The sequence below is a fragment of the Pelodiscus sinensis genome, chromosome 27 (assembly GCF_052426305.1).
Source record: "Pelodiscus sinensis isolate ZL-2025 chromosome 27, ASM5242630v1, whole genome shotgun sequence".
NCBI classification, from domain to species: Eukaryota; Metazoa; Chordata; order Testudines; family Trionychidae; genus Pelodiscus; species Pelodiscus sinensis.
The window spans coordinates 17,787,852-17,813,536 of NC_143078.1; the positions used below are offsets into that span (position 1 = coordinate 17,787,852).

Below are 25,685 nucleotides of genomic sequence, written 5' to 3' on the forward strand. Positions count from 1 at the left end.
CACAGTACTGTTTTCCACAAAAAAGCCCCAATTGCCATTTTAGCAATCGGGGCTTTTTTGTGGAAAACCCCATCTAGATTGGCCACAGACGCTTTTCCGCAAAAAGTGCTTCTGTGGAAAAGCGTCCTACCAATCTAGACGCGCTTTTCCAAAAATGCTCTTAACAGAAAACTTTTCCGTTAAAAGCATTTCCAGAAAATCATGCCAGTGTAGACGTAGCCTAAAAGTAAAAGGGTATGACTATGAATATATAGGGTAAAGAACCAATAGTGTGTGTGGATTTAGCTATCAACTGTTTCAATATTATCAGTGAAGACTGCTTAATTTGATACCACAAGTCCTATATTTATTTTTTATGGACAAGGCCAAGGTTTCACGTTCAACATGCAAAAACTAATACTCAAGCTCCTTGACCATTTTTTAAAATTATTTTTAGATTAGAATCTCAATTGTCATGGTCAGATAATTCATTCCGATATTGCTTTATTTTAATGCAGCAGCCATTTCTTATTAAGAATGCCTTTAATAATCAGCCAGAAAAGCTGGTAATTGAATATCAGATGAGTAGCGGTGTTAATCTGGCTCTGCAAAAGTGACAAGGAATCTTGTAGCACCTTATAGACTAACATATGTATTGGAGCATAAGCTTTCGTGGGCAAAGACCACTGATGATTAATTGTATACTGTATACAATTCACTCCATTTAACTCAACATGGCTGTGTCTAGACTGGCCAGTTTTTCCAGAAAATCAGCTGCTTTTCCAGAAAAGCTTGCCAACTGTCTACACTGGCCACTTGAATTTCTGCAAAATCACTGACTTCCTACTGTAAGAAATCAGTGCTTTCTGCAGAAATACCATGCTGCTCCCATTCCGGCAAAAGTCCCTTTGGCCAGTGCAGACAGCTGAGATTTGTTTTCCCTAAAAGGCCCTGATTGCAAAAATGGCGATCAGGGCTTTTTTGCGCAAAAGTGCATCTAGATTGGCCACGGATGCTTTTCTGCAAAAAGTGCTTTTGCGGAAAAGCATCCTGCCAATCTAGACGCTCTGTTCCAAAAATGCTTTTAACAGAAAACTTTTCCGTTAAAAGCATTTGCGGAAAATCATGCCAGTCTAGACGTAGCCCATCTGTATTTTCCTTGCAAATAAAGAGATCCTAGACCAGAATAGCACTAGTATAGCAATTCCTTGCATTAAAACTTCAAGATTAAAGCAAACGTGATATAACACTCTTTAGAGACATTTAAGGAAATTAAATCACAAGGTTTTTTCGAAGCATGATGGATTTAATCTAAATGCACAAAAAATATCAAAGACTGATGTACCATTCTCTCCCACATAGGAAGAAAAGCATTATGCAGTTTGATGCTCTAATTACACTCCCATTATATGAATTTTTGCACCCTGGGTGGGATCCCCATGCAAGGCTTCAGAGTTTACAGTGTTAGTCTCATGGACATACATGAAAGCCAGGTTGATGAAGTCTGAATCCCTGGTTATTAAAAAGGTTGCCAATGCAATTAAAGGGTGGTCTACCCTGTATAACACCCTGTGTTTGTGTTTTTGAACAAGTGTTTCATTACTAAGGAGCACATTTGAATTTAAGAGTAATCCTGATAGTCTGCCCAGCCATCATGGAATCATAGACCCTTCTGTAAATCATGGAGCAATTAACTATTTCCAAGCAGCAAGTGGCTTCTCAATTACAGGCAGTCCCCGGGTTACATGGATCCGACTTACATCGGATCCCTACTTACAAACGGGGTGAGGCTACCCCGCACTAGCTGCTTCCCCCCAGCAGACCACGGAGACGCGAAGCTAGCGCAGCCCCTCCTCCCCCCCAGCAGACCAGGGAGACGCGGAGCGGCTTTTCTCAGCAGACACCTCAGCTTGAGAATAAAGGACTGAGGGAAGTGAGGTGTGGGAGAATAAAACTGAGCTCTGGAGAAATGTTTGGCTAGAGTTTCCCCTACAATATGTACCAGTTCAGACTTACATACAAATTCAACTTAAGAACAAACCTACAGTCCCCATCTTGTATGTAACCTGGGGACTGCCTGTACTTGCATTTTACAACTGTAGTGTAGTAGTACCGACTGACTAATTATTCCAAATATTAAATTTAGAGATGAATGTAACGCAACTCCCTCTACCTTGAAATGGCATTAAGATGTGCCTAATTATGTTCTGCATGGAAAGTTAAATGCTTACAACAAATTTGTAACCAAAATTTTAATCCCAAGGATTTCACAAAACATTTAACAAGTGACATGAAAATTCTTGCACAGTAAAGAAATGTTCATTTCTCATTTCTACAATGTACCCATATGCACTCAAGTTGTGTAATTTGGTCTGCTCAGAGACTCTGGAATAGAGTTAGCCTAAGATGCAAGTTACTGTACTTTTTTTAAATCTCTAATCACTTTTAAGTACAAGATTAACTAGGCCAAGGGATTAAAAAAAAAAATCTACATTTTACATAATGTAGCTCTTCAGAGTTCCAAGTGTGAAGTCAAAAGACCTTCCCAAGTAACTCTATAAAACTTCCTGCAAATCAATCATTCCCATTACTTGCTATTGGTTTGCAATTTGACTTCCTTCCAAGAACTACTAGGAATCACCATCTTGTTCTGGACAGACTGAATAGCTTGATATTGTAACAGATGTTTATTACAGTGAATATTTACTACAAACTTCCTTTCAAAAGTTATTGACACTGAATATCCAGAAGACATTCCAGGACACTACATGGAGACTAGAAACATTCTTCTGTCTATGCAAAACAAACTGAACACCACTCAAAGCAAGTGAAAATTAAGCATACGGGTACATTGTAAAACAAGTTTATTACAAATCATATGATCTGTTCAGAACCATATACAGATTCACATCTTTACATTTGTCACCTGTTACAAGAAACAGCAAGTTCAACAGCTAAAACATTTTAAAAATGCACCAAGCTTTATGAAGTCTCAAACAAAACACAATGTTCTGTACACACTCCTCCCTCCTGTGCTCAGATCTAATGACTTCCTGTACACAGCTCCTCCTGAAGTCCTATTTCCTTTCATTCGACCTAGAGCGACTAAATGAGAGAATGAAAGTTAGTGCATTTGAAATGGATCACATTTTATTATTTTACTTGGGGAAGTTGACTTTTCAAGCCAACTGCAAATTATACTTGAAAAGTTCTTTTAATAATGAATCGAATGGATGAAATTAAACATTTACACAAGTTTCCTTGAGAACTCATCTAAACCACTAGAGAAAAATGTGAACTGTAGCAGAGGTTTTATTTACAGCATCTATGATAGGACATAAGTATTTCAAAATTAACTGGAAAACAAAAGAGCCTATTTACATAACTTTTTTAAAGTACAGTTTCATAGTCAAACATTTCTGAAGATGCAACATATCCTTACCTACGAGACCTGGAAAAGGAACGGGAAGGCTTGTGATTTCTCTCCCGTGAAAGTGATCTCTCTCTTCTTCTGTCTCTTGAGAGGGATCTACAGGATTACAATGAAAAATGAATAATCCAGTTTAAATTTATTGCATGGATATTGTTTGAATATGAATGGACCATTACTGTGCAAAGAAACATCTAAAGACAGGTCAAATGTATTCAAGTGTCTTACAACTTACAAGTGAACAACAAGTTACAAAACTTTCAATCTTTGCAGTGTACTGACCACTAGCTTTTTTATATCCTGTTGCCTTTTTCAAACATCGCTGCCCCTATGTTTAGTATGGCTAGGTCCAGCACTGTATTCTATTACACCTCATTAAAAACAGTTAACTCACAATCTGTCATGTTTGGAACTACTTAGTCAGGAAAAGTTTCCATTAATAAAGGCAGTTTTGATAGTAGCCTCTCCTTCCTCACATACTTAGAGGAATAATCAACTTGAATTTTGCTATTCCTCCAAACACCTATTGCATGCTTACATTTAATCAAGCCAGTTTTAAAATGTTACATGTACAGTACCAACCCGCTAGTTTCCACCTGACAGTTTGTGCTCAATCAACAGCTACATGCTATTAAAGCAGCTTTTTTCTAAGAACCTAAATGCATCTTACTGATGGGTGCAAATTTTCTTACAAGTACTCAAGTAGTTTGAAATAAGGGAGAATGCAACCTGTAAGACTTAAATTTGCTGGAAGTAAAAGCTAACTCTAGAGGCAATCAGTTTTAGGAGTACAAGAGTCTTAAGGCATTATCAATTTCCCTAGCAGTTTGTGTAGCAGCAAGGAAACAATATATTAATGCAGGGGTTCTTAAACTACCTTGCTCCACAACCCCCTTCTAACAAGTGTTACCCCACAACTCGGGGTGGGGAGAAGCCCCAGAACTTCATCTCCAGCTAAGGCCTGGCATACTGAGCCCTACTGCCAAGGGCTGAAGCCAAAGCCTGAACAGTGGGATGGAGGCTTCAGACCCAGGCAGTCAGTCCTGGAAACCACATTAAAATAAGGATCCAACCCACTTTGGGGTTCCCACCCACATTTTAGCACTGTGGTATTATGCCATGAATACAATATGCTAGAAATGTTCATGTTGTAAATCCAAAGCCAAGGAATTATTTCTCTCCCCTCAAGGGGATTGAAACTGTCTTTTATAAGTATTACTCTCTGGAACATTTACCACATTCTAACAGTTTTGTAAATTACTTTCAATATGACACCTGAGTGCATACAATCAGGGATTTTACCAAAAAAGATTCTGTAGAAAGTATGCTGGGTAGAACGAGAACAATTGTTGCTTACCTGCTGCGGCTACGAGAAAAGCTTCTCCTTCGCGGTGATCTAGAACCAGAAACAGAAAAACAAGACTTTTTATCCATTTCTTTAGAATGAGTGGGGTGAGGTATTTCCCAACTTGTCAAACTCACTGTTGGGCCCAGTGAATGTGCCAAGAAACAATTGGCACCCATCGTCCAGTAAAAATGCATGGAGAGATTAATGCAGTAAAAAAGCTCAGTGTGAACAGCACTTTTCCAACCAAGAACTCATCTTAACTAAATCCTTCACAGCAGACCTGTCCAATGCAACACTTCCATTTCAACTAAATCCACTGCCCAGAACACCACACCAAAGTCCCACGAGTGGTTCCAAAAAACAGCATAGACCAATGTTTTGGAACCCATGCAAGCCAAGAGGTCCATGACAAGACAAGAGCTGCCAAGTGGAGAAAGTGAAAATGCCCTCTGTGTAAATACTGATATGCCATTAAGTGCTACATTAGAACGGCGTATTTGTGACAGGCATTTTCTGAAATGCCATAGAGTGTGTTTAGACTTAAAAACCTTAGCTTGGCCCAGTTCATCCCAAAAAAAATAGTTGTTTTTAAGTTTTGAAAACTGTTAGTAAAACCATTTAAAGGTGATAAGACTTGGCAGATTTGCAAGGAAAGCTACATTTGTTAGAGCTTTATTAAAAATTTAGTTTGGCATCTCACATGCAAATATACCTCATTTCCTTTTGGTTTTATTTACATTAAAAGTTTCCTTATCACCCTTAAAAGTTTTATTCAAGCAACATATGTACGTTACCATTCAATTATGCACAGCCAGCCTTTGATTGAGAAAAATAATTACTTATAAGCCGCTTACTCCTTATTTTAACCAGCAGTAAACTGTATAAGCAGGAAAAACTTACTAGTTTTTGGTTTCAACAAGCTAGAAATGGTGAGGTGAGGCTGCCGGACTGACTGCCAAGAAGAATTTGCTGAAAAGGTTTTGCCAGATGTTGCGTTGTATTTAGTTGGTTGGCGAAGGGGGTGTTGTGGATTTTTCCTGCTTTTTTGTTAGCCGAAGGCTGCTGCTGTAGTTGTTGTGAAGACATTTGGTAAATAAACAGCTGAGCTGATTGGCCGGGAATGTGTGGGCGGTCGAGGTGGCTGCTGCCGATTTGGTTAAGGTTGGAGAGAAGGCTGAGAGAAAACAGCATGCTCGGGAACCAAAGGGCGGTGCAACCTGACGACTGGCCATGCCTGGGTCATGTGAAACGACACCAGCCAAGCAGAATGGGGCGCGCTGGTCACATGACGCTGAAAGGGCTAGTTGACTGGCTAATGCAGACTCAGAGGGTGGTGAGAAGAGACATGATGGTGACTCTGTAACGGGTTCATTTTTATTAATAGATGGACCAAAAAGCATAAAAAAATGAAAAACAAGCCATCAGTACAACCATCTAGCAGCTAACATACTCCTATTGTGGGTTTTTTATTAGCAAAAGGGACATGGTTTCAAACTTATCCTGTGAGAACTTCACTCACCTGGCAATAGTTAAATTCAGTCCTGTATGAACCATGTTGTAGGCTGAGACGTGCAGAGTTCTAACACATTCAGACACGTTAGTCCAGATCCAAGAAAGTAGGTAGTTACCAAAAAAACCCTGCTATATTTTAGGCTTGGGTTTGCAAAACTCAAATGACAGATACTGTCACAAGAGGTTTTAAACTCTTTACTAGGGTTAAATTAGATTTGTACATTTAAATGCAACTGTTACTTGTTTTAACATAATTAAACAGCTGCCTTCAAGGCAAATATTTGAATTGTTAAAGGGGAGAAATGCATTTGCATGGAAAAGTTAAGTTGCTGAATGTAATGTTTGTCATTATGGAGTAAAAGAAAGGGAACAACCTAAGTAGATGTATGGGAAGAAAGCGACTACAAGATGTGCAGATTTTAGGAAGAGAAAGGATAAGTCCAAGGCAGAGGGTGCTGGCTATCAACTTACAGTGACTTACAGACAAAAGCCAATGTTCAATACAATTTATGTTCTCTTGATTTTATATAAAATGTCTGGCATCTCCAAATTGTGATCAGGATGTTTAAGATGTTACCCATGAACATGCTTTAAAGAAAGCCTGCTTCTATGGTGCTAAATGACAACAATTCAACAGCTCTATGCACTGTCTTTGACCTAGGGTACCTGCGGCGAGGAGGAGGACTTCTTCTGCGATAATCATCTCGAGGACGCCTACCCCAGGATGGCGGCGGACCACGGTTACGACTCCGTTTTTCACCATTGGACAGCTCCACCCTGACTCGGCACCCGCAGAGAGTTCTGGGAAAAAAGTTACAGTTAATACTCTAAGCAATAAATCGGTCTGCTCTGAAGACATACTGGCACGCACTGGAAAAGAAAACATTGTGTACATATAGCACTGAAAAATTGCTAGGGAGATAATCTCAGATGGAGATTCCACTAAGTGCAGGTTAGACAAACACTTGTTGGAGATGGAAGGAACCTATGTATCTAAACAAATGCACACAATATAAAGAAGTCAGATTCAAAGTGACCCAAGCCTCTCCTGTCTAGTTACTTAACACCAAGAAAGCACAGAATCTACCCAAGCGTTTCCTGGGGATGAATTTTGTAGATTTAACTTCATTAACTCATGTAGCTTTCTCTCTCATGTAAAGCTGGAAACTCAAAGCTCAATTTTAGTGAACACCTGCAGCTTTATACCTTAACAGCATTGCTGTCCTATGTCAAGACTAATGGTTAAAATAAATTTTACAGTATACCCTAGAACTCTGGCTTCTCCAATACCATTTGAGTGAAAAATCCTGCATCTCCTCTCTATGTAGAATATTTATTTTACAAGGAGAGTAACTAGAAAATGTGACTAAAATGAAATTATAGCATTTATCACAACTATAATTTAATGGAAGTCACAGTTGAATAAGTTTAGTGAAAAGCCCATACTCGGTTGTAGCAAAATCAGGATAGATTGCTCAGCTGGTTAATACTTTAAATCTAGCTGGTAGTCAAAACAAAATTTTAATATCACTTTAAAAGAGCTATTTAACATTCAGCTATCCTTATCTCTTCCACTTCGAAATTAAAAAGCTGTGTTCAGAGACACTAAACTTAGCTCCACTGAAGTAATAAATACACTTCTGAAACGTTTTATGAATACTACTATTTCATGTTTTGTTTCACAAGAATTAAAAGTTCCTTGTGAAATGTTGACTTATTGTCCATCTCTGATACTCCACATACCAGGTACAGGTGGAATCCAACTCTTCTGAATTCTAGAGGCTCTCAAAGTACTTCTAGATGTATTACCAGGTATTTGGAATTTTCAATCTCAGGCCAAGTCTATCCTAGAAAGTGTTTGCCAGCATACCAGCAAATCCACTTACGTAGAGACATCTTATCCCAACAAAACATTTCCTATACCAGATCCCCCAAATGAAAAAGTACAGAAGCAAAAGAACTACACTTTGCTGGTGTAAATGCACCTACTGCTAAGGCACTGCCACTATAGATAGAAAAATCATCCCAGCCTACATTACACCCAGCAAAGGGGTCTCAATTTGACTTCAATTACCAAGAATATCAAATATTGAGATTAACCACAAAAAAGTCTATTTACATAGTTAGCAACCTTAATTAAGAGTTATTCTGGTTTATAAATTTGAATTAGTGGGCAAGTAATTCAACAACTGAATGGCTAGTTAATCTCAATGCCATGATATTACTGGATCTTGGTTAATTTAAGTGTGAATACAAATTGCTTAATCATTGTAATTAAATTAAGTGCATAGTCTAATTAACAAATTTTACCTTCCATCTAGTTCTCTTACTGCATCAGCAGCATCTCGGGGATCTTCAAATTCAACAAAAGCAAAGCCAGGAGGATTTCTAGCAACCCACACACTGCGCAGTGGTCCATAGTAGCCAAAAGCTCGTTCCAATTCAGTTTTGTTGCCATTGTTTCCAAGGTTACCTACATAAACCTTGCAGTCCAGTGGACAAGAGTCCCGATGCATCACTAGGAAAGAAAGCCCAGTAAGTTTAAAAAGCAGATTCCCTCGGCCTACAATTGCAGTATTTCCCTCGGCGGTTAGGCTGCTGCCTGCACTGAAACGCGCAGATGTTCGGCCTGGATGTGCAAGTCTCTCCTCATCTCACCCCGTCAGGCGGCATTGCTGCGTCCTGAGACCCCAGAGACCTGCAAACCCAGGGCCGGGGCGCAGATGCCCGCAGCCCGCTGGCGCGGGGACCCGAGAGGTAAGGGGCGTCGCAGCGACAGTCGGACCCTTCGCTCGCGCGTTAACCCGCGCGCCCCGCCCCGCGGCCCCGCCCCCCGCGTCTCCCCGGCGGGCCTGGGACGGTGGCAGCCAAGACCTGCAGGGGGCGCCGCGCGCGCGCCGAGGGCGCCATTGTTCGGAGCGCGGCGCGCGCTGCCCTGCGGCCCGCCCCGCACGAGGCGCCCCCAGGCCTAGGCCGGCGCGAGCCACCAGCCTGCCCCTCCCCCGGGCACTCGCCGCGCGCGCGGGCCCGCGATGAGCCGGGGGCTCCGGGGGACGCGCCCCGCGCGGGAACCTCGCGCCCCCCCCGGGCCCGGCCTCGCCGCGCCCCATCGCCAGGGCCTCGCTGCCCCCCAGGGCCCCCGCCGCCTGCGGGCTGGGCGGCCGCGCCCGGGCCCCACCGCACAAAATGGCGGCGGCTCTTTGTCCGGCGCCTGAGGCCGCCCGGCGCCCCTCCCCGCGCGCAGCCGGGCCCCGCCCTGAGCCCCGGCTCGGCCCTCACCGATTCCCGGGGCGGACGGGGCTGCGAGAAGGGAGCACGCGCTACGCCGCAGCCGACTCGGTCCCGAGCAGGCTCCCGCTCCGCTTCTCCTGACTGGACAAAATGGCGGCAGCCGCCTCCCCCGCCCGGCCTTATATAGCCCCTCCGCCCCTCCCGTCGCCAGCCACCGTCAAATCAGAGCGCGCCTCGCACGGGAGTGACAGGTCACGGACCCGCCCCCTCGCTGCCTGATTGGCCTTCCCGCGCCAGGCCCGTCCCGGGGCGCCCCAGGGCCCGCGGGAAGCGCCGCGCTCGCCGCTGCCTGGGGCCGGTGCCGGGCCGCGAGGGCGGCGCTAAAGGCTCGTCGCTGCCGCGGGACGGGCCTGGCGGGAGCCGCGGGGGGCGGGGGCCGGACTCGCGGGTCGGGCCGGGAACAGCCCTGCGAGGGGCCGGGGGGCGGTGTCCGGAAGGCGGGCAGGGAGCGGCCTGGGGCAGCCGGGCGGGGCGGGGCCGGACTCACGGGATGGTTCATTGGGGGAGGAGCTCCCGTGGCCGGACCCGCTTCCCCGGATCAAACAGTCACGGACACACCAACGGGCACAGTTAAAACGATCGGGGGATCCCCTCCAAGTGCAGCTTTCAGAGCCCGTGACTCATTCATGCTAAAATGTGACACTACGCCGGGGTCTCAACAAAGACGCTAATTATCTCACCCATTACAACGAGCCTCCCCAGTTATCACCTCTAACACCATTAGCTCACACCCCCCCCATCCCCCTCCTGTTCTGCAATGTGATTTGTCCTTTTCATGTGTGTTCATTTTTTTAATTGTATCCTTTGGTATATATGGTTGTGTCTGTTTTCTTCCATATATCGATCTGAGGAAGTGGGTCTGGCCCACGAAAGCTCATCGCCTAATAAACCATCTTGTTAGTCTTTGAAGTGCCACCTAGTCCTGTATTTTGCTTCATGGAAAGGGAGGGGTCTGATAGGAGGGATAACTATATTCTGCAATGACTGTAGGTGGGCAGCAAATATGGGAGACAGCTGTACTGCGAAGTGACCCCCCAGCACCCTGTCCCCTGCTGCAGAAACCTGTCCTGGCACCCTGCCCCCTCTCCCCTACCCCCACTGGCACCCTGTTCCCTGTCCCACAACCCACTAGCACCCCTCCCCAGTACTGTGTCCCCTGCTCCCAAATGACTTTTCTATGGGTCAGTGACCCCTGACTCAAGGCAGGTTCCCTGCCATTCTCATAAATAAAGACAATGCAGAAACTTTTTGGCTGTGTCTACACTGGCATGAATTTCCGGAACTGCTTAAGACGGAATACTATTCCGTTTTCAGTTTTTCCGGAAAAGGAGCGTCTACATTGGCAGGCTGCTTTTCCGGAAAAGCCCCTTTTCCGGAAAAGCGTCTGTGGCCAATGTAGATGCGCTTTTCCGGAAAAGAGCCCCGATCGCCATTTTGCGATCGGGGCTTTTTTCTGGAAAAGACTACTGGGCTGTCTACACTGGCCCTTTTCCAGAACAGTGTTCCGGAATAAGGACTTATGCCCGAGCAGGAGCAGAATAGTTTTTCCAGAATAGCGGCTGATTTTGTACAGTAGAGCGTCGTTGCTTTTCCGGAAATTCAAGGGCCAGTGTAGACAACTCGCAGCTTATTCCGGAAAAGCAGCTGATTTTCCGGAATAAGTGTCCCAGTGTAGACACAGCCTTTGTGTTTAACATAGTATTCTATTTAAAAATGAAGCCTGGCCAACAAACCCTCAATTGGGGCCAAACCCCCATCTGGCCACAACCACTCCTGCACTCCCCCTTCCCCAGACCCTAGATCTGAGCCTATCAAACACTGGAACCTCATGCCCTCAGCCCCTCACATACCCCAACCCAAATTCACATCCACAAGCCTGTGGCTTGCTTAGTATCCCAACACTGCCCAGCCTGGAGCCCCCTCCCCGAGCCAGTGTCCCCTTCTCCACCTCCTCCTGCATCCAGATTTCCTCCCAGAGCTTGTACCTCTCACCCCTTCCCACACCCAAATCCCTCATTCCCACCGCAGAGACTGCACGTCCTGTCTCAACCCAGCGGGGGTCCGGCTAGACTGCTGGAGTTTTTCAGGATTCTGGAGATATCTCAGAAAAACTCTTCTGCATCCAGGGTTGCGTTTGTTCTTCCGCTTTTTTAGTGGAAGAGCAAACAGGCTCTTTTGGTCACCCCTATATTCCTCTTTCCCCAAGGAATAAGGTGGCTTCCAAAAGAAGGGTTTTTTTTCTGACATTTGGTCCAGTGTAGACAGGCCAAATGTTGGAAAAACTTCTTCCTTTAGAATAGTAATAATAATAAAAAAAAATAAGCAGCAGTATAAGGATTGGGGATAGCAAGTGATGGAGAGGAGGAGACTAGAGAGAACGGGGCTTCAAGGAAGGGACGGGGCGGTAGATCTTGGCTTGGTCTGTCATTTAAAAAGTGATCTTGGGTATAAAAATGTTGGAGACCACTGACTTAGAGCGTGGAGCTGCTGTCTCAGGCTAGCCAAGGGCTGTGCTTAAAGGGACCCGACCTCCATCCCGGACAGACAGTTCTCAGGGGTTCCCCGCTTGCAAAGCAGTCCTGGCTTGGAGTGCCCTGAGTGCCCACACTGGGCACATCACAGCACTCGGCCATCAGCCCGGCTGCACTTGCTGCAGGTTGCCATCCAGGGGGGGTCAGCCGGGGGGGCTGCAGGAGAGCTTCCACCCCGAGGAGCCTGCAGAGCCACCCCAGTCCTCCCCATTGGGGGCTCGTACCTCCCTCACCTCCTTCCACTTACCCCTCCCTAGCCCCCCTTCCTGATGTACAAAATAAAGGACACATGTATTCAAAAATAGAAACTCTCTTTATTGAACAAAACTCGGGGAGACTGGGAAAAGGAGGTGGGAGAGGGGAAGAGAGAGGCTGGGAGAGGGGAGGGCAACCTAAATGATTAGGGGTTTGGAACAGGTCCCATATGAAGAGAGGCTAAAGAGACTGGGACTTTTCAGTTTAGAAAAGGGGAGACTGAGGGGGCATATGATAGAGGTCTATAAAAGCACGAGTGGTGTGGAGAGGGTGCATAAAGAAAAGTTCTTCATTAGTTCCCATAATAGAAGGACTAGAGAACACCAAATGAAATGAATGGGTAGCAGGCTTCAAACTAATAACAGAAAGTTCTTCTTCACAAAGCAAATAGTCAACCTGTGGAACTCCTTGCTGCAGGAGGTTGTGAAGGCTAGAACTAGAACAGAGTTTAAAGAGAAGTTAGATAAAGTAATGGAGGTTGGGTCCATGGAGTGCTATTAGCCAGGGGGTAGAAATGGTGTCCCTGGCCTCTGTTTTGGAAGGCTGGAGATGGATGGCACGAGACAAATGGCTTGGTCATTGTCTTCGGTCCATCCCCTCCAGAGTCCCTAGTGTTGGTCGCTGTCGACAGACAGGCTACTGGGCTAGATGGACCTTTGGTCTGTCCCAGTACGGCCATTGTAAGCTCAGGGTCGGGGGTCTCACTGGACCACCCTGATTTTCATGCACACCTGCTCCTGGGTGGCCAGGCTGGCAGTTCTCCTGCCCTAGACGGCCACTTTCCTGTGCCTAGTGCGGAGGTCGTGGATGAGGTCCACGATCTCCGCACTAGACCAGGTGGGCACCCGCCTCCTGAGGACCTGGGCAGGCTCCCGGGAGCCGCCAGCCTGGTCCCGGGAAGAGGGGGAGGGCTGGGTGGCAGCGGGTGGCTGGTTCGTGCCATGCCAGGTGCAGGGTCTGCTGGCTGGGTGCTGGCAGGCTTGCACCTGGCACGGGCACCGTAGCCAGCCCGTGCCCCTTTAAGGGCTCCGGGGCCGGGAGGGGGGGCTGAAGAATTTCCCTGGTGGTGCCCAGAGTGGCCACCAGGGAAAGCTGGGAGGGCTAGCCTCCCACTAGTTCGAATTAAGTGGCTACACAGTCCTTAATTCAAACTACTTAATTCGAACTAGGCTTAGTCCTCGTAGAATGAGGTTTACCTAGTTCGAATTAAGCGCTCCGCTAGTTTGAATTAAGTTCAAACTAGCGGTTTGCCTGTGTAGCGCCTATCAAAGTTAAGTCGAACTAATGTCCGTTAGTTCAAATTTACTTTGTAGTGTAGACATACCCTTAGTGTGGCCATAGGTGTTCCAGGGAGCTGCTGTCACTGGAGCAGCGCCGTCCCTGGTGAGCACCCCCCCAGACCTCCCAGTCCCATGGCCTGAACCCTCCACACCAAGCCCCCCCACCTGCCAGCCCTCTGCCCTGAGTCCCCCACCCCTGCCCTATCTGGTGCACTCCCACATCCTGCCCAGAGGGCCCCCCCATATCTCCAAGCCACTTACTAGGGGAGAGAAAGATGTCATATTAATGCAATTTCTAAGAACTTTTCATACTTTGATCTCAAAGCACTTTACTATGGTTGATAATTATGATCATCCCCATTTCCTGGATATGGATACTGAGGTGCAGAGAGGTGAAGTGACTTGCCTAGGGTCACATGGCACGCCGGTGGCAGTCAAAATGAGACAAATTAAGATGACCTGATTCCCAGTTGTCAAGGCTGTTCCCCACTCTGGTATGACAAATGCAGAAGTGGGGGCCCACAAAAGCACCTGAAACCCTGATCTTTATAGGCTTTGGTACAAAAACTTCCCCCCAAAATCCTAATGCCCACGAGGAGTAACGGTAGTTCGGAATAGGAAGCCTAATCCGAACTACCTACTCCATGCCGCGTGTAGCCGCGGGCACGGAGTCCGAACTAGCTGGGATTTAAAAATGGCGGCGCCCGGCAAGATGCAAATGAAGCCCGGGAAATTCAAATCCCGGGCTTCATTTGCAACTTCGGTTGCCTACATTAACCACCCTAGTTCAAATTAGGGTGGTAGTGTAGACATACCCATAGTGACTAGATGGAAAAGTGAATCTAGATACTCATGGGGATACCCTGGGCTCAGGACTTTTAAGTATAAAAGGAAAACACTTTTAAAGGGAAAAGAAAAAAATACACTGTGAACAGCTCAGACATCAATTCCACATTCCCTAACCAGAAAACAATAAAATCTGACGGGTTATCTAGACTTGCCCTACTTACACATACAAGAAGTCCATTCTTGGGAGAGAGACAGGCCTTCCCATCTCCCTGTTACATCGAAGAAACCGCTCTGACTCAGACAAAGGAGGGAAAAGTTAAAAATTCCTTTGTCTCAGTTTGAAATCCCTACCTGCATTACTATTGGCTGACCAGATACCTGGCTAGAGACAGGAGACACAGTTAATCCTTTAGTCACCAGGTTGCTTACCAGCTCTCATGGTTATAACACCAGTGCTCTGCACTCTGGCTATGTCTACACTAGCAGGTTCTTGCACAAGAAAGGCCGTTCTTCCGCAGAACATCCACACTGCCCACCCGCTCTTGTGCAAGAAGAGTTACAGTAAAGCGTGGGAAGAGAGGGCTTCTCGTGCAAGAACTATGCTTTTCTCTAACAAGTGTAAGCTCTCTTGTGCAAGAGCTCTTGTGCAAGAGGGCAGTGTGGATGGGCAGCAGGGGTTTCTTGCGCAAGAAAGCCCTATGGCCAAAATGGCCATCAGAGCTTTCGCAAGAGAGCATCCACTCTGCCATGGATGTTCTTGCGCAAAAACACGTGGCAGTGTGAACGTATTCTTGTGCAAGATGTTCTTGTGCAAGAATCCACCAGTGCAGACATAGCCTATATCAGAGCTGACCTCTTCCACACTTGTAACCAGAACAGGTTGGACAAGGATCAGTTGTGAAGCGTAGTTAGCTCTCAGTTAAATGGTTGCCAGCACAATGCTGCTTTTGCCTCCTTCCCCAGGGAGGTCATGTAGGAGATGAAAGAGGGTGAAATGAAAAAGGCCTCCAAACGCCGAGCTTCAGCAGCGTGATGGGGGCGATGGGGGGACTGTTTGTGGCCTTAGTGTTTACTGTGAGGTGTAGAGTCCTCTGCTCTCTGAGTCAGGATGGGGAAAAGAAAGCAGCAATTCATTAGCATCTAGCCTCAGCTTCTCCATCAACAAAGGGAAGTGGGCTATATTTACCATCCATGTGGTGAAATGTTTCCTCTCGACAGGGCGGTGCCTCTTTCTCTCCCCCAGCCCACTTCTGAACCTGCCCAAATGCTAAGAAAAAACAAACCCTTTCTGAAAGGAAATATCAACCCTCCCCTTCCCCATGGATTGTCCTCTCCCCTCCAGTAAAAGCTTAGAAAAAGGAGTGACCCTTGTGGCTTGCCCTCAAACTTGTTACGCCTGGCTCTGACATCTCGGGCTGGGTGTGCACTAGGCACCTTACGGTGCAGGTCTCTCGCAGCCCTGACTGACAAATGGCTTGCAGACAAAAGTGCTCGTGTAGATATAGCTTGGGGGAGACTTACCGAGACAGGAGACTCCTCAGCAGTTAGGGTATTAGCCTGGGAGACCCTTCCTCAATTCCACGTCAAACTGCCTGAGCTTGGGCTAGCTGCTTTTCTGAGCCTCCGTTCCCCATCTGTAAAATGGGGAAGGCAGCCCTGCCCCACCTCCTGAGGGTGAGCTCTGGTAGGGTGGTGCCACGGGTCAGATGAATAGCTAAAGTGGTAGCATTCCTGGCTTCCTTTCCAGTTGGTCCCCCCTGACGTTGCCCCTGTGGCTCTTTGAATCTGACTAAACACCCAGCACAATGCTGCTCTCCTGGCAAATCCGCATTGCATTTCCCCTGGAGAGAATAGCATCCCCATCAGGCTGGGGCCCCATAGATCCTGGAACTAGAGCTGGGGGTTGCAGTTTGGTTCAGCAGCTCTCAGCAAGCCCCCCTACAAATTGTTTCAGCACCCCCACCATCCCCTGCAGGTGGATCAGTTGCCTGCTTCACACCTTGCTGTAGTAGAGCTGTGGTTCTCAGCCGGTGGCCATGAGCAGGTTTCAGGGCAGAAAGCTGAAGTCCTGCTCCGTGGAGTTGAAGTCCGAGGCCCTGAACCCCACCCCCAGCACTGAAGCTGAAGCCTGAGCAGTGCAGGTGCACGGTGCCCCAGGCAATCACCCTGATGCTGGCCTGGCTTTGATATGCAGGAGAACAGTTGTTGTGGCACACGCAGGCCGCAGGCCGTGGAGTTTCTATAGCAAGGTAGAGGGAGCTGGCAGAAAGAAAAAGGTTGAGAACCCCCGTGCTGGAGACTGATCAAATAAAAGCCTGTGAGAAGGGGAAATTTTAAGAGCAGAATTGCACACAAATCATGGAAGGAAGAAGTCACTTGCAACCCATCAAACTGCTGGCTCTGTTGGTGTGCTCTCTCCGCCCTCGCAACTCCGCTTCGGGCCGGGGGAAGGGCTGTTTCTTATTCAGCAAGCTCTTTTCACGTGCTTATCTTTACTCCCCTGAGTAGCCCCGGGACTATGATTTTTAATGAGGATGAAGATCAGCGTGTTATAGTAGAGAGCCTAGTACAGTGGGTTCCAGGCTGGGTGGGTGTCCCCAGGGCTATTGCACTCAAAGTAATGGCTACCACTACTGCCAATCACCATAAGAATTAAAAATTAATGAGCATAAAGGGGAAAAGCTCATTAGATCAGCCAGCCTGTCTCTGCAGTGGAAGGATTGTCCCTTAGAAAGCATATTGAAGTGTTTGGCCCTTGAGTACCAGACAATGGGACTTCCACCAATGCCCCAAGAAGACTTTTTGTCTCTTTTCTCCTTTGTATTTTAGTTCCTTCCCCCACCTGCCTGCCCTTGTGCTGGGCCTCCAGCCCTTTTCTTTGCCCTTTCTAGTATGCTCTGTGGGTCCCTATTCATTTCCTCATAGCACCTGGCTCCCTGGGGAGTGATTACAAAGCAAAACAAAAGAGTCCTGGCATGGGAAACCCTGCTTCTGTTTTCTGCCTACACAGACCTCCTCATTCAAATGCATCACAATGAAAACAGGTTACTGTGCTTTAAGGGCCTCATCCTATTTGATGTCTTTTGAAGTTCTGTAATTAACTTCAGAGGGAGCAAGAAGAGACCCTAAACCAGGGGCAGACTTGGGGCGTGGTCCAAAGTCATTTGAAGTCAAAGCCCAGTTAGTCTGCACAGGATAAACTTAAGAAACAACAAATGGCCTGGTAGCACTTTATAGACTAACCAGACATGTAGATGGGATCATGAGCTTGTGTGGGACCGCCTCTTCTTCAGGTGACTGTCTCCTGTTATTCCAGTGCAGTTGAAAGAAGGCCCTAACACAGCGGAATCCCACCAGTTGCTTTCTAAGAATGAGAAATTCTGATCTTCACTAGAAAGGGTTTCCCAGCACAGTTATACTGGTGGAGCTAGACTGGAAAACCCTCCTTGTAAAGATGCTGCTGATGTTGGCAAAAAAGCTCTTTTTCTGAGATCAGTTTCCAAAACACAATCAGCTCTACTGGCAAAAGGGTTCTTTCTCGCTGGGTGTCTGTGTCTACACTAGAGTTTTTGCTGGCATGCCTAATGCTGTGTAGGGGGTGATTTTTTCACACTTCTGACATCGCTATGCTGGTGCAACTTTTAAGTGTAGACAAGGCTGGACTTCCAACTCCAGATGAATTAATTTGTATTCAGACTCCCACGTTGTGTCACTTACTAGCTGTCTGTCCACAAGCAAGTCACTTAACTTCTGCGCATCTCAGTTTCCCCATTGTTAACACTGAGATAAGAATATCGCCTGCGGGTGGTGGCTAGTGATTGGCCCATCTAGCCCCACATCCTGTCTGCCCACAGTGGCCAATGCCAGGTGCCCATTGGGAAAGAACAGAACAGGGAAAGATTTAGTGTTCCATCTCCTGTTATCCACTCCCAGCTTGAGACAAGCAGAGACTAGGGACATTCAGAACAAGGGTGTTGCATCCTGACCATCTTGGCTGAGAGCCATGGATGGTCCTGTCCTCTAGAAACCTGCCTAGTTCTTTTTGAACCTGTGGTAGTTTTAGCCTTGACAGCAACCCTGGCAACAAGTTCCTGAGACCGTGTGTCGTGTAAGTACTTCTTTGTTTGAAATCTCTTGCCTAGTAATGGGGTGGCCCATTCCATGTGTTACATGAAGGAGTAAATCAGACTTCCTTATTCACTTGCCCCACATCTGTATCATAGCTTTAGCCATCTCCTTGCCAAGCTACAGTCCCAGCCTTTTCAATCTCTCCTGATACAGAGCGGAAGCTTATCTCTACCCTCCCACCCGTCATTTTTGCTGCCCTTCTCTGCACCTTCTCCAACAATAGATCTTTGTTGAGATGAGGTGACCAGAACTGCATGCAGTATTCAGGGTGTGAACAACCTCCAAGGACATGCTGTGCCTCCTTCTTCCTGGTTAAGTAGCAATAAGTATCTGATTAGACTGAGTAGTCAAGGCAATGCAGGTTGGCCATGACAGAATGCTTCCAGTGCTCATTCAATGGTTTTCTTGAAATTTCTCTGGCCTGCTTGCAGTTGCTCAGACAAATGCAATTTGAGTTCTTCTGATGAAGATGCCAGTAATTGCACCCAGTGAATGCCTATCAAATAAAGAAGATGAGAAAAGTTCAAGGATGAATTAGACCAGATGTTTTGAACCTGACTTTTGCTAATGCTGATTAGTCTTTGAAGATGTAACTAGGGAGCTCTGCCTTCACGGAGAGATAATTTAATGTAATTTTAAGCTACCCTGGAAACCAGAGAGAGAAGCAGGCTTCTATTTCAGCAGCACTTTTAAAACTAGTTTTTAATTGGTGACAGGCTTTGTCCTCTTAAATTAATGACCCTCGAACCATCGGTTAAAATTCATGTAACAAATCCTTACTTGATTGCCATGAAACATCATGGCTAGAAATACATCAACCTGAGGACAATACTAAATGCAATTTGATTTCAATAGGAACTATCGGTAGAAACTGGATGGCTGTGGGAGTTGGTTATGGACTACATCTGCTTTTGTCATTAAGTTGCTGTTTGAATCCAGCCACAGTTGATTTTCTTAGTAATGTGTGGCACTGAAAGATGTCTAGGGAATTAGTCCTCCAACAAGACAAATACTTTTAAATGCAGAAAATAAGAATGGCCCCTCTAGAACAGACCAGTTCTAGACACCTGATGGATAGTCCACATTGCAGAAGACACCACCACAGTTTGGACTTATTACTCCACCTTCTTGGCCATTTGTTCAGCGAGATGGAGTCCCCCAACTCCCCTGTCTCCTCTCATGGACTTGACACAGGGACCTTATCCAAACTCAGGGTATGTCTACACTGCAGACTTTTTTCAGAAACGTGGCTAATTTTTGATCCGCCTGCTGTTACCCAATGGTATGCTTTTGCACCCCAGCTTTAGAGGGTTTAAGTAAACTACTTCATTGTTTAATTATTAAGTGAAAGGTGGCATGCCTCAGTTTCCCTCTTGTACTGCAGACTAGGCTTTTTTAATGTGTGAAGCTTTACATGATTCACTGCCACAGAAACTTTTTCTTAGATCAAAGCGTTTGCTAGTTACTATTCCAGCAAGAAAAAAAGGTTTTCTTTTCCTGAAAAGAATCACATGCAATGTTACAGGCTTACTTATGGGGGACAATGCCCCCCCTTCCAGAACAGACAGGCAGTTTGCACACACACAACTGTGGATCTGAAATCAAGCCAAGAGTGCTATCAACTCAGCCTTGAACAGAAACACCGTGAAGTTTCTGGGCTTGGATTTTTAAAACAATAATTAGTTTCCTTGGAAGACACGTTAACCCTTAGGGTGCAGGTTTTACAAGTTTTACAATGTATAGATTCGATTCTTTTATGCAGTTAACCAGTTAAGTTTCAGTAGAATTCCTTATTTTCCCTTGAATAGATTTAACAAAGTGTCTGTAGCCAAATGTTTAAAGTTGTCGTCGACTCCGGGCTGGAGACGCCCGATGTTGCCCGGCCAGAGGTTGCGGAAGAGGAGGAGGACGATACGGCCATGACTGTGACGCTGTCCCTGGAGCTGGTTGCCATGAGCCTGGACGTGTCTCAGGCATCGTCTAGCACTGGGGAGGCATCTTTAGGTGAGTGCTCTCAGTTTGTCACACACTCAGGGCAGGGGAGGCGGGCGTAGAGGGGGAGGGATGCGAGCGTCGCTTGGCCTGCTCTGGCTGGACATCGTGCTGCAGTCCGCGCACATGGAACCATGTGCAGTGTTATTGTGCGCCACGTGGACTCAGCAGGCAGCCCCGAGCACCCCCAGGCTCCTGCTCCCAGGCTCAGGGGAGGCCACACACGTCTAGCCCAGGGAGGGGGACGCCCTCCTACCACCTGCCATGGCTGGAAGCAAGCTGGGCACAAGGGTGCAGGCAGGACCCCAGACACACTGAGGAGTGACGCACACAGCACACGGGCATGCCTGCCCGCGCGAGGCCCCACCTGCTCCAGCAGACAGTGCTGCGAGGTACAGGTGTGTGCGGGCCCCAAGGAGGGCCAGGCTGCTCCAGGCCCCTCTGCCGCCCATGGGATCCCCCTGTGGCCGGACACCTCCCTCGCCTGCTTGTCCAGGGGGGGAGGGAGTGCAGCACGGTTCCCTGGCACCTCTGAGGCATGGCCTTGCTCCCGGGACATTCCCCATTCTCTGGCCCCAGGACTGTTGCTCGCTGCTCCCAGAGGAGGGCTCGGCCTCAGGGACAGTGTCTGCAGGAATGACTGACCCTCTGTGTTCTCCACAGCCGGACCATCTGGGATTGAGGGGCGAGCCATGACACCCGAGCCAGCTGCCTCAGCCCAGGGGACCCGCAAGCGCTGCAGGGGCCAGGAAGACCTCCTGAGGCAGCATGGGGGAGTCCTGCGCGACATGCAGCAGACCCTGGCGCAGAAGGGCCAGGAGCACTCAGAGTGGCGGATCCGCATGTGGGACCAGCTCGTGTGGCAGGCCGATGCCCCTCCTCGAGCCTGGTCCAGCCACTCCTATTACCCCCCTGTGGTCCCAGGACCCACCCTACCCCAAGTTCGACAAGGTCCCTGCACCAGAGGTGGCACATCCAGCCACCCCACATGCCACTTCTGGTCCCGAGCCCCCCTCCAGGTTATGAGCCCCCCTCCTCCTCCCAGCTTTTTTAATGAAAGATAAATACAAAGTTCATTCTGCAAAAATCCAACCAGGTGTCTTTACTCAGAGATCGGGGGAAGGGAGGCGTTGGGGGTGGAAAAGGGCTATTGGAGCTAGCCAGAGGCTGCTAGTGGGGAGGCCCTGGCGAGAGTTACTGGGGTCCTTGAGAGAAACTCTCCCTTAGGGCCTCTCAGATGCGCACCCCGGCCTGATGGGCCTGGCAGATGGCTGCTGTCTGCGGCTGCTTGAAGGGTCTCCTTTCATGGCCAGCCTCTTCTCCCCACTCGCGGAAGAAGGCCTCCCCATTCCTCTCCACAATGCAGTGGAGGACACAACGTGCCAAGACCACCTTGGGGATGTTGTGCTCCCCCACACCAAGGTGGATCAGGAGGCACCCGAACTGCGCCTTGAGGCAGCTGAAGGCATCCTCACCTGGTTGAGGTGGGAGTTAAATTAGTCCCTGGTGGGGTCCGTGTGGCCAGTATACGGCTTCATCCGCCATGGTATCAGGGGCTAGGCCACGTTCCCCACGATGCACAGTGGCACCTGGACATCCCCAACCACAAAGTCACCGTGGGAGAAGAATGTGCCTGCCTCCAGCTTGCTGTAGAGGCTCGAGTTTCGAAAGACACAGGCATCATGTGCCTTGCCCAACCACCTGACAAAAATGTCAGTAAAATGTCCACAGTGATCAACCAGGGCCAGCAGCACCATTGAAAAATAGCCCTTGTGATTGATATACTGGGCTGCTCAATGGTGAGGTGCATGGATCAGGATGTGGGTCCCATCTATGACTCCCCCAGTTTGGGAACCTGAGGGCAGCAAATCCGGCCACGATCGGGTCCATGTCTCCCAGGCAGATGACCCGGCGCAGCAGGCTGGAGTTGATGGCCCTCACACCTTGCAGAAGGAGACCAAAAACCACACAAACAGGTTGTGTCTAGCCTGGCAAGTTTTTCCGCAAAAGCACTTGCTTTTGCGGAAAAACTTGCCAACTGTCTACACTGGCCGCTTGAATTTCTGCAAGAACACTGACGATCTCATGTACGAAATCAGCGCTTCTTGTGGAAATACTACGCTGCTCCCGTTTGGGCAAAGGTCCTTTTGTGCAAAGCTTTTGCGCAAAAGTGCCAGTGTAGACAGCTCAGATTTGTTTTGCGCAAAAAAGCCCCGATCGCGAAAATGGTCTAGATTGGCCACGGACGCTTTTCCTCAAAAAGTGCTTTTGCAGAAAAGCGTCCTGCCAATCTAGACGCTCTTTTCCGAAAATGCTTTTAACGGAAAACTTTTCCATGAAAATCATTTGCGGAAAATCCTGCCAGTCTAGACACAGCCACAGAGAATGAGAGGGAGTGCCTGAGTCATTGGGAGGTGCCCACCTCCTCCACTTCCTCCCCAAACACTCCAAGAGCCACCCCCTGTGGGGCTGCCCCTCCAGCAGCAGGGCTGTGTGAGGGCGGGATGACACCACCTCCCCGGGATGGGGCTTGCCCCCCATCCCCAACCCACTCTTTCCCAAGGGTCCCCCCCCGCAGGGACTGCAGCCTGAGAGTGCCTTACCTCCATGAAGAGGGCCCGACTGGACTTCCCCACACGGACGTGGTTGCCCACCGACCGATAGCTGTCTGGGGTGGCGAGCGTCCAGACAGCAATTGCGACCCGCTTCTCCAGGGGAATGGCAGGTCACAGGTGGGTGTTGTTGGAAGGCGGGGGCGAGCCAGGCACACAGCTCCAAAAAGGTGGCCTTCCACATGCGGAAGTTTTGGAGCCTCCGGTGGTTGTCCCACCGCTCCATGACCGGCCGGTCCCACCAGTCGGAATTGGTGTCCAGCCTCCAAAACCGCCTCTCCACTGTGGGGTGCAGTTGCAAGGGTCTTTCTGCAGCAGTTTGTGCCGCCTGCCTTCCTGGCCCTGCGCGAGCTCATTCTTGAGACCCAAGAATTGGGCCAGGAAGGCAGCCAGCACAAACTGCTGCAGAAAGTGCCGCTTGGCCGTGTGGGGCGCGCCTCGGAGAAGCTCCAGCTCCGCGGCACAAAGAACAAAGCCGCGGCGTCCAAAGAAGAACAGGGCAGCCCCAGCAGGCACTGCGAGAGCTTTGCCGTCCCTCGAAAAGGTAGCGAGCAGGCAGCAGAGAAACGGCTGGCCAGGGGGTCCCTTTGGCATCAGCACTCGGAAGCAACTGGTGACCTAAAGCCCTGCCTGCACTGGTTCCAGGTGGCCCTACATGTGAGCTAGCGCCCAATCAGTGTGGACGCTCTGTCGGAAAACATTCTTCCGGAATCTCTTCTGGAAAAGCTTCTTCCGATAGAAGCCTGCAGTGTAGCGCAGCCTCAGTGAGATCAATGGGGGACACGCAGGCAATAGGCACTGTAGGGTCCAGCCCAACCAATTCAGCGCCATTCATCAGCTGGAGAGATATCAGCACTAGTAAATCAAGAAAAAAGAGCAGAACTTCCACCGTGATTCTTGTATTAGGAAGAGCTCCAGCCCTTTTCGATCCTAAACTACTTCAGGATGAGCTTTTGGATTCACTCTTTTAATGGCTCTGGTCCTGATCTTATAGTGAGGTGCACTTGGGCCAGGGCCGGATGAAGGGGGGAGGGGGCCAGCCGGGCAGCTCTCCGTGGCGCCAACTTGGGGGGGGGTGCCTGACTGAAGTGGTAAGGGGTGCCACATGCCCGGGGTGCAACTATGGCTCGGTCCGGCACTGACTCGGGCACACACCTATCCCGAGCCCATTAACATCAACAAAACTCAGTGTGCGTCGAGGAGTGTGGCCTAAGACCACCGCCATCTTCAGCTGCCCCAGAACTCTGCTTTAAGCCAGATTCTAACTCCCCTGATTTGCCTACGCAGCCAGGGCTGCTCTAAGTTATATCTGGCTGCAATGTCCACATGGGGCTTTAATGTATCTGGGAGTTACCCAGCCTCACATAGGGTACGTCTGCACTACAGCACTAATTCGAACTAACTTAGTTCAAATTAATTAATTCGAACTAAGCTAATTCAAACTAACGGATCTAGACTTAAAAACTAATTCAAATTAGCGTTTTGCTAATTCGAACTAGCATGTCCACACTGAGTGGACCCTGAACCGAGGTTAAGGATGGCCGGAAGCAGTGCCGGCAGGGCATCAGATGAGGACTTAGAGCGTGGAGATGCTGTCTCAGGCTAGCCGAGGGCTGTGCTTAAAGGGACCCGACCCCCACCCCGGACAGACAGTTCTCAGGGGTGCCCCGCTTGCAAAGCAGTCCTGGCTTGGAGTGCCCTGAGTGCCCACACTCGGCACATCACAGCACTCGGCCATCAGCCCGGCTGCACTTGCCGCAGGCTGCCATCCGGGGGAGGGGTCAATCAAGGGGCTTCAGGAAAGCTTCCACCCCAAGAAGCCCACAGAGCCACCCCAGTCCTCCCCATTGGGGGCGCGTACCCCATTCCTCCCTCACCTACTTCCATTGACCCCTCCCTAACCCCCCTTCCTGATGTACAAATAAAGGCCACGTGTGTTCAAAAATAGAAACTCTCTTTATTGAACAAAACTCGGGGAGACTGGGAAAAGGAGGTGGGAGAGGGGAAGAGAGAGGCTGGGAGAGGGGAGGGCAACTACAATGATCAGGGGTTGGGAGCAGGTCCCATATGAAGAGAGGCTACAGAGACCAGGACTTCTCAGCTTAGAAAAGAGGAGACGGAGGGGCGATAGGATAGAGGTCTCTAAAAGCAGGAGTTGGGTGGAGACGGTGCATACAGAAAAGTTCTTCATTAGTTCCCATAATAGAAGGACTAGAGGACACCAAATGAAATGAATGGGTAGCAGGCTTCAAACTAATAACAGAAAGTTCTTCTTCACAAAGCAAATAATCAACGGGTACGTCTACACTACAATGTTAATTCGAACTAACAGATCCAGACTAAAAAACTAGTTCGAATTAGCATTTTGAGTTGGTGGAGGGCGAGGAAGTAGGGGCAGGCGTCATCCCCTGCAGCGGCGCCGCCCCTGGTGGCCCTGGCGTACCCCTGCCACAGCTGCTTCACTTTAATGCTCACCTGCTCCCGGGAGCGCCTGTGTCCCTTGCGGGCCATGGCAGTCGCTATGCGGCCGTAGACGGC

The 25,685-nt window shown here is 48.5% G+C and overlaps 1 protein-coding gene and 1 long non-coding RNA gene across 2 annotated transcripts; one reads left to right on the plus strand and one right to left on the minus strand.

The window, feature by feature from the left end:
* Positions 1 to 2,216: 2,216 nt before the first annotated feature.
* On the minus strand, positions 2,217 to 8,785 carry SRSF3 (serine and arginine rich splicing factor 3). Its single transcript, XM_006125293.5, has 5 exons — positions 8,580 to 8,785; positions 6,936 to 7,070; positions 4,767 to 4,805; positions 3,422 to 3,508; positions 2,217 to 3,084 (listed from the first exon to the last, which is right to left on the minus strand). The coding sequence occupies exons 1-5, from the start codon at positions 8,783 to 8,785 to the stop codon at positions 3,057 to 3,059; spliced, it is 495 nt and encodes a 164-aa protein (XP_006125355.1). The 3' UTR covers positions 2,217 to 3,056.
* A 1-nt stretch (position 8,786) lies between these two features.
* LOC142820914 (uncharacterized) lies at positions 8,787 to 22,593 on the plus strand. The gene is made up of 3 exons (XR_012897929.2): positions 8,787 to 9,026; positions 20,352 to 20,547; positions 21,199 to 22,593. It is a non-coding gene; the product is annotated as an uncharacterized LOC142820914 (long non-coding RNA).
* Positions 22,594 to 25,685: the final 3,092 nt, after the last annotated feature.

Excerpts from the sequence above, each read along its gene's own strand:
- SRSF3 (XM_006125293.5), bottom strand. The coding sequence starts at position 8,785 with ATGCATCGGGACTCTTGTCCACTGGACTGCAAGGTTTATGTAGGTAAC. Across the intron at positions 7,071-8,579 it reads GTAAGAGAACTAGATGGAAG|AACTCTCTGCGGGTGCCGAG; the intron begins GTAAAATTTGTT and ends CTTTTTTCCCAG. Across the intron at positions 3,509-4,766 it reads TTTTCTCGTAGCCGCAGCAG|ATCCCTCTCAAGAGACAGAA; the intron begins GTAAGCAACAAT and ends GTAATCCTGTAG.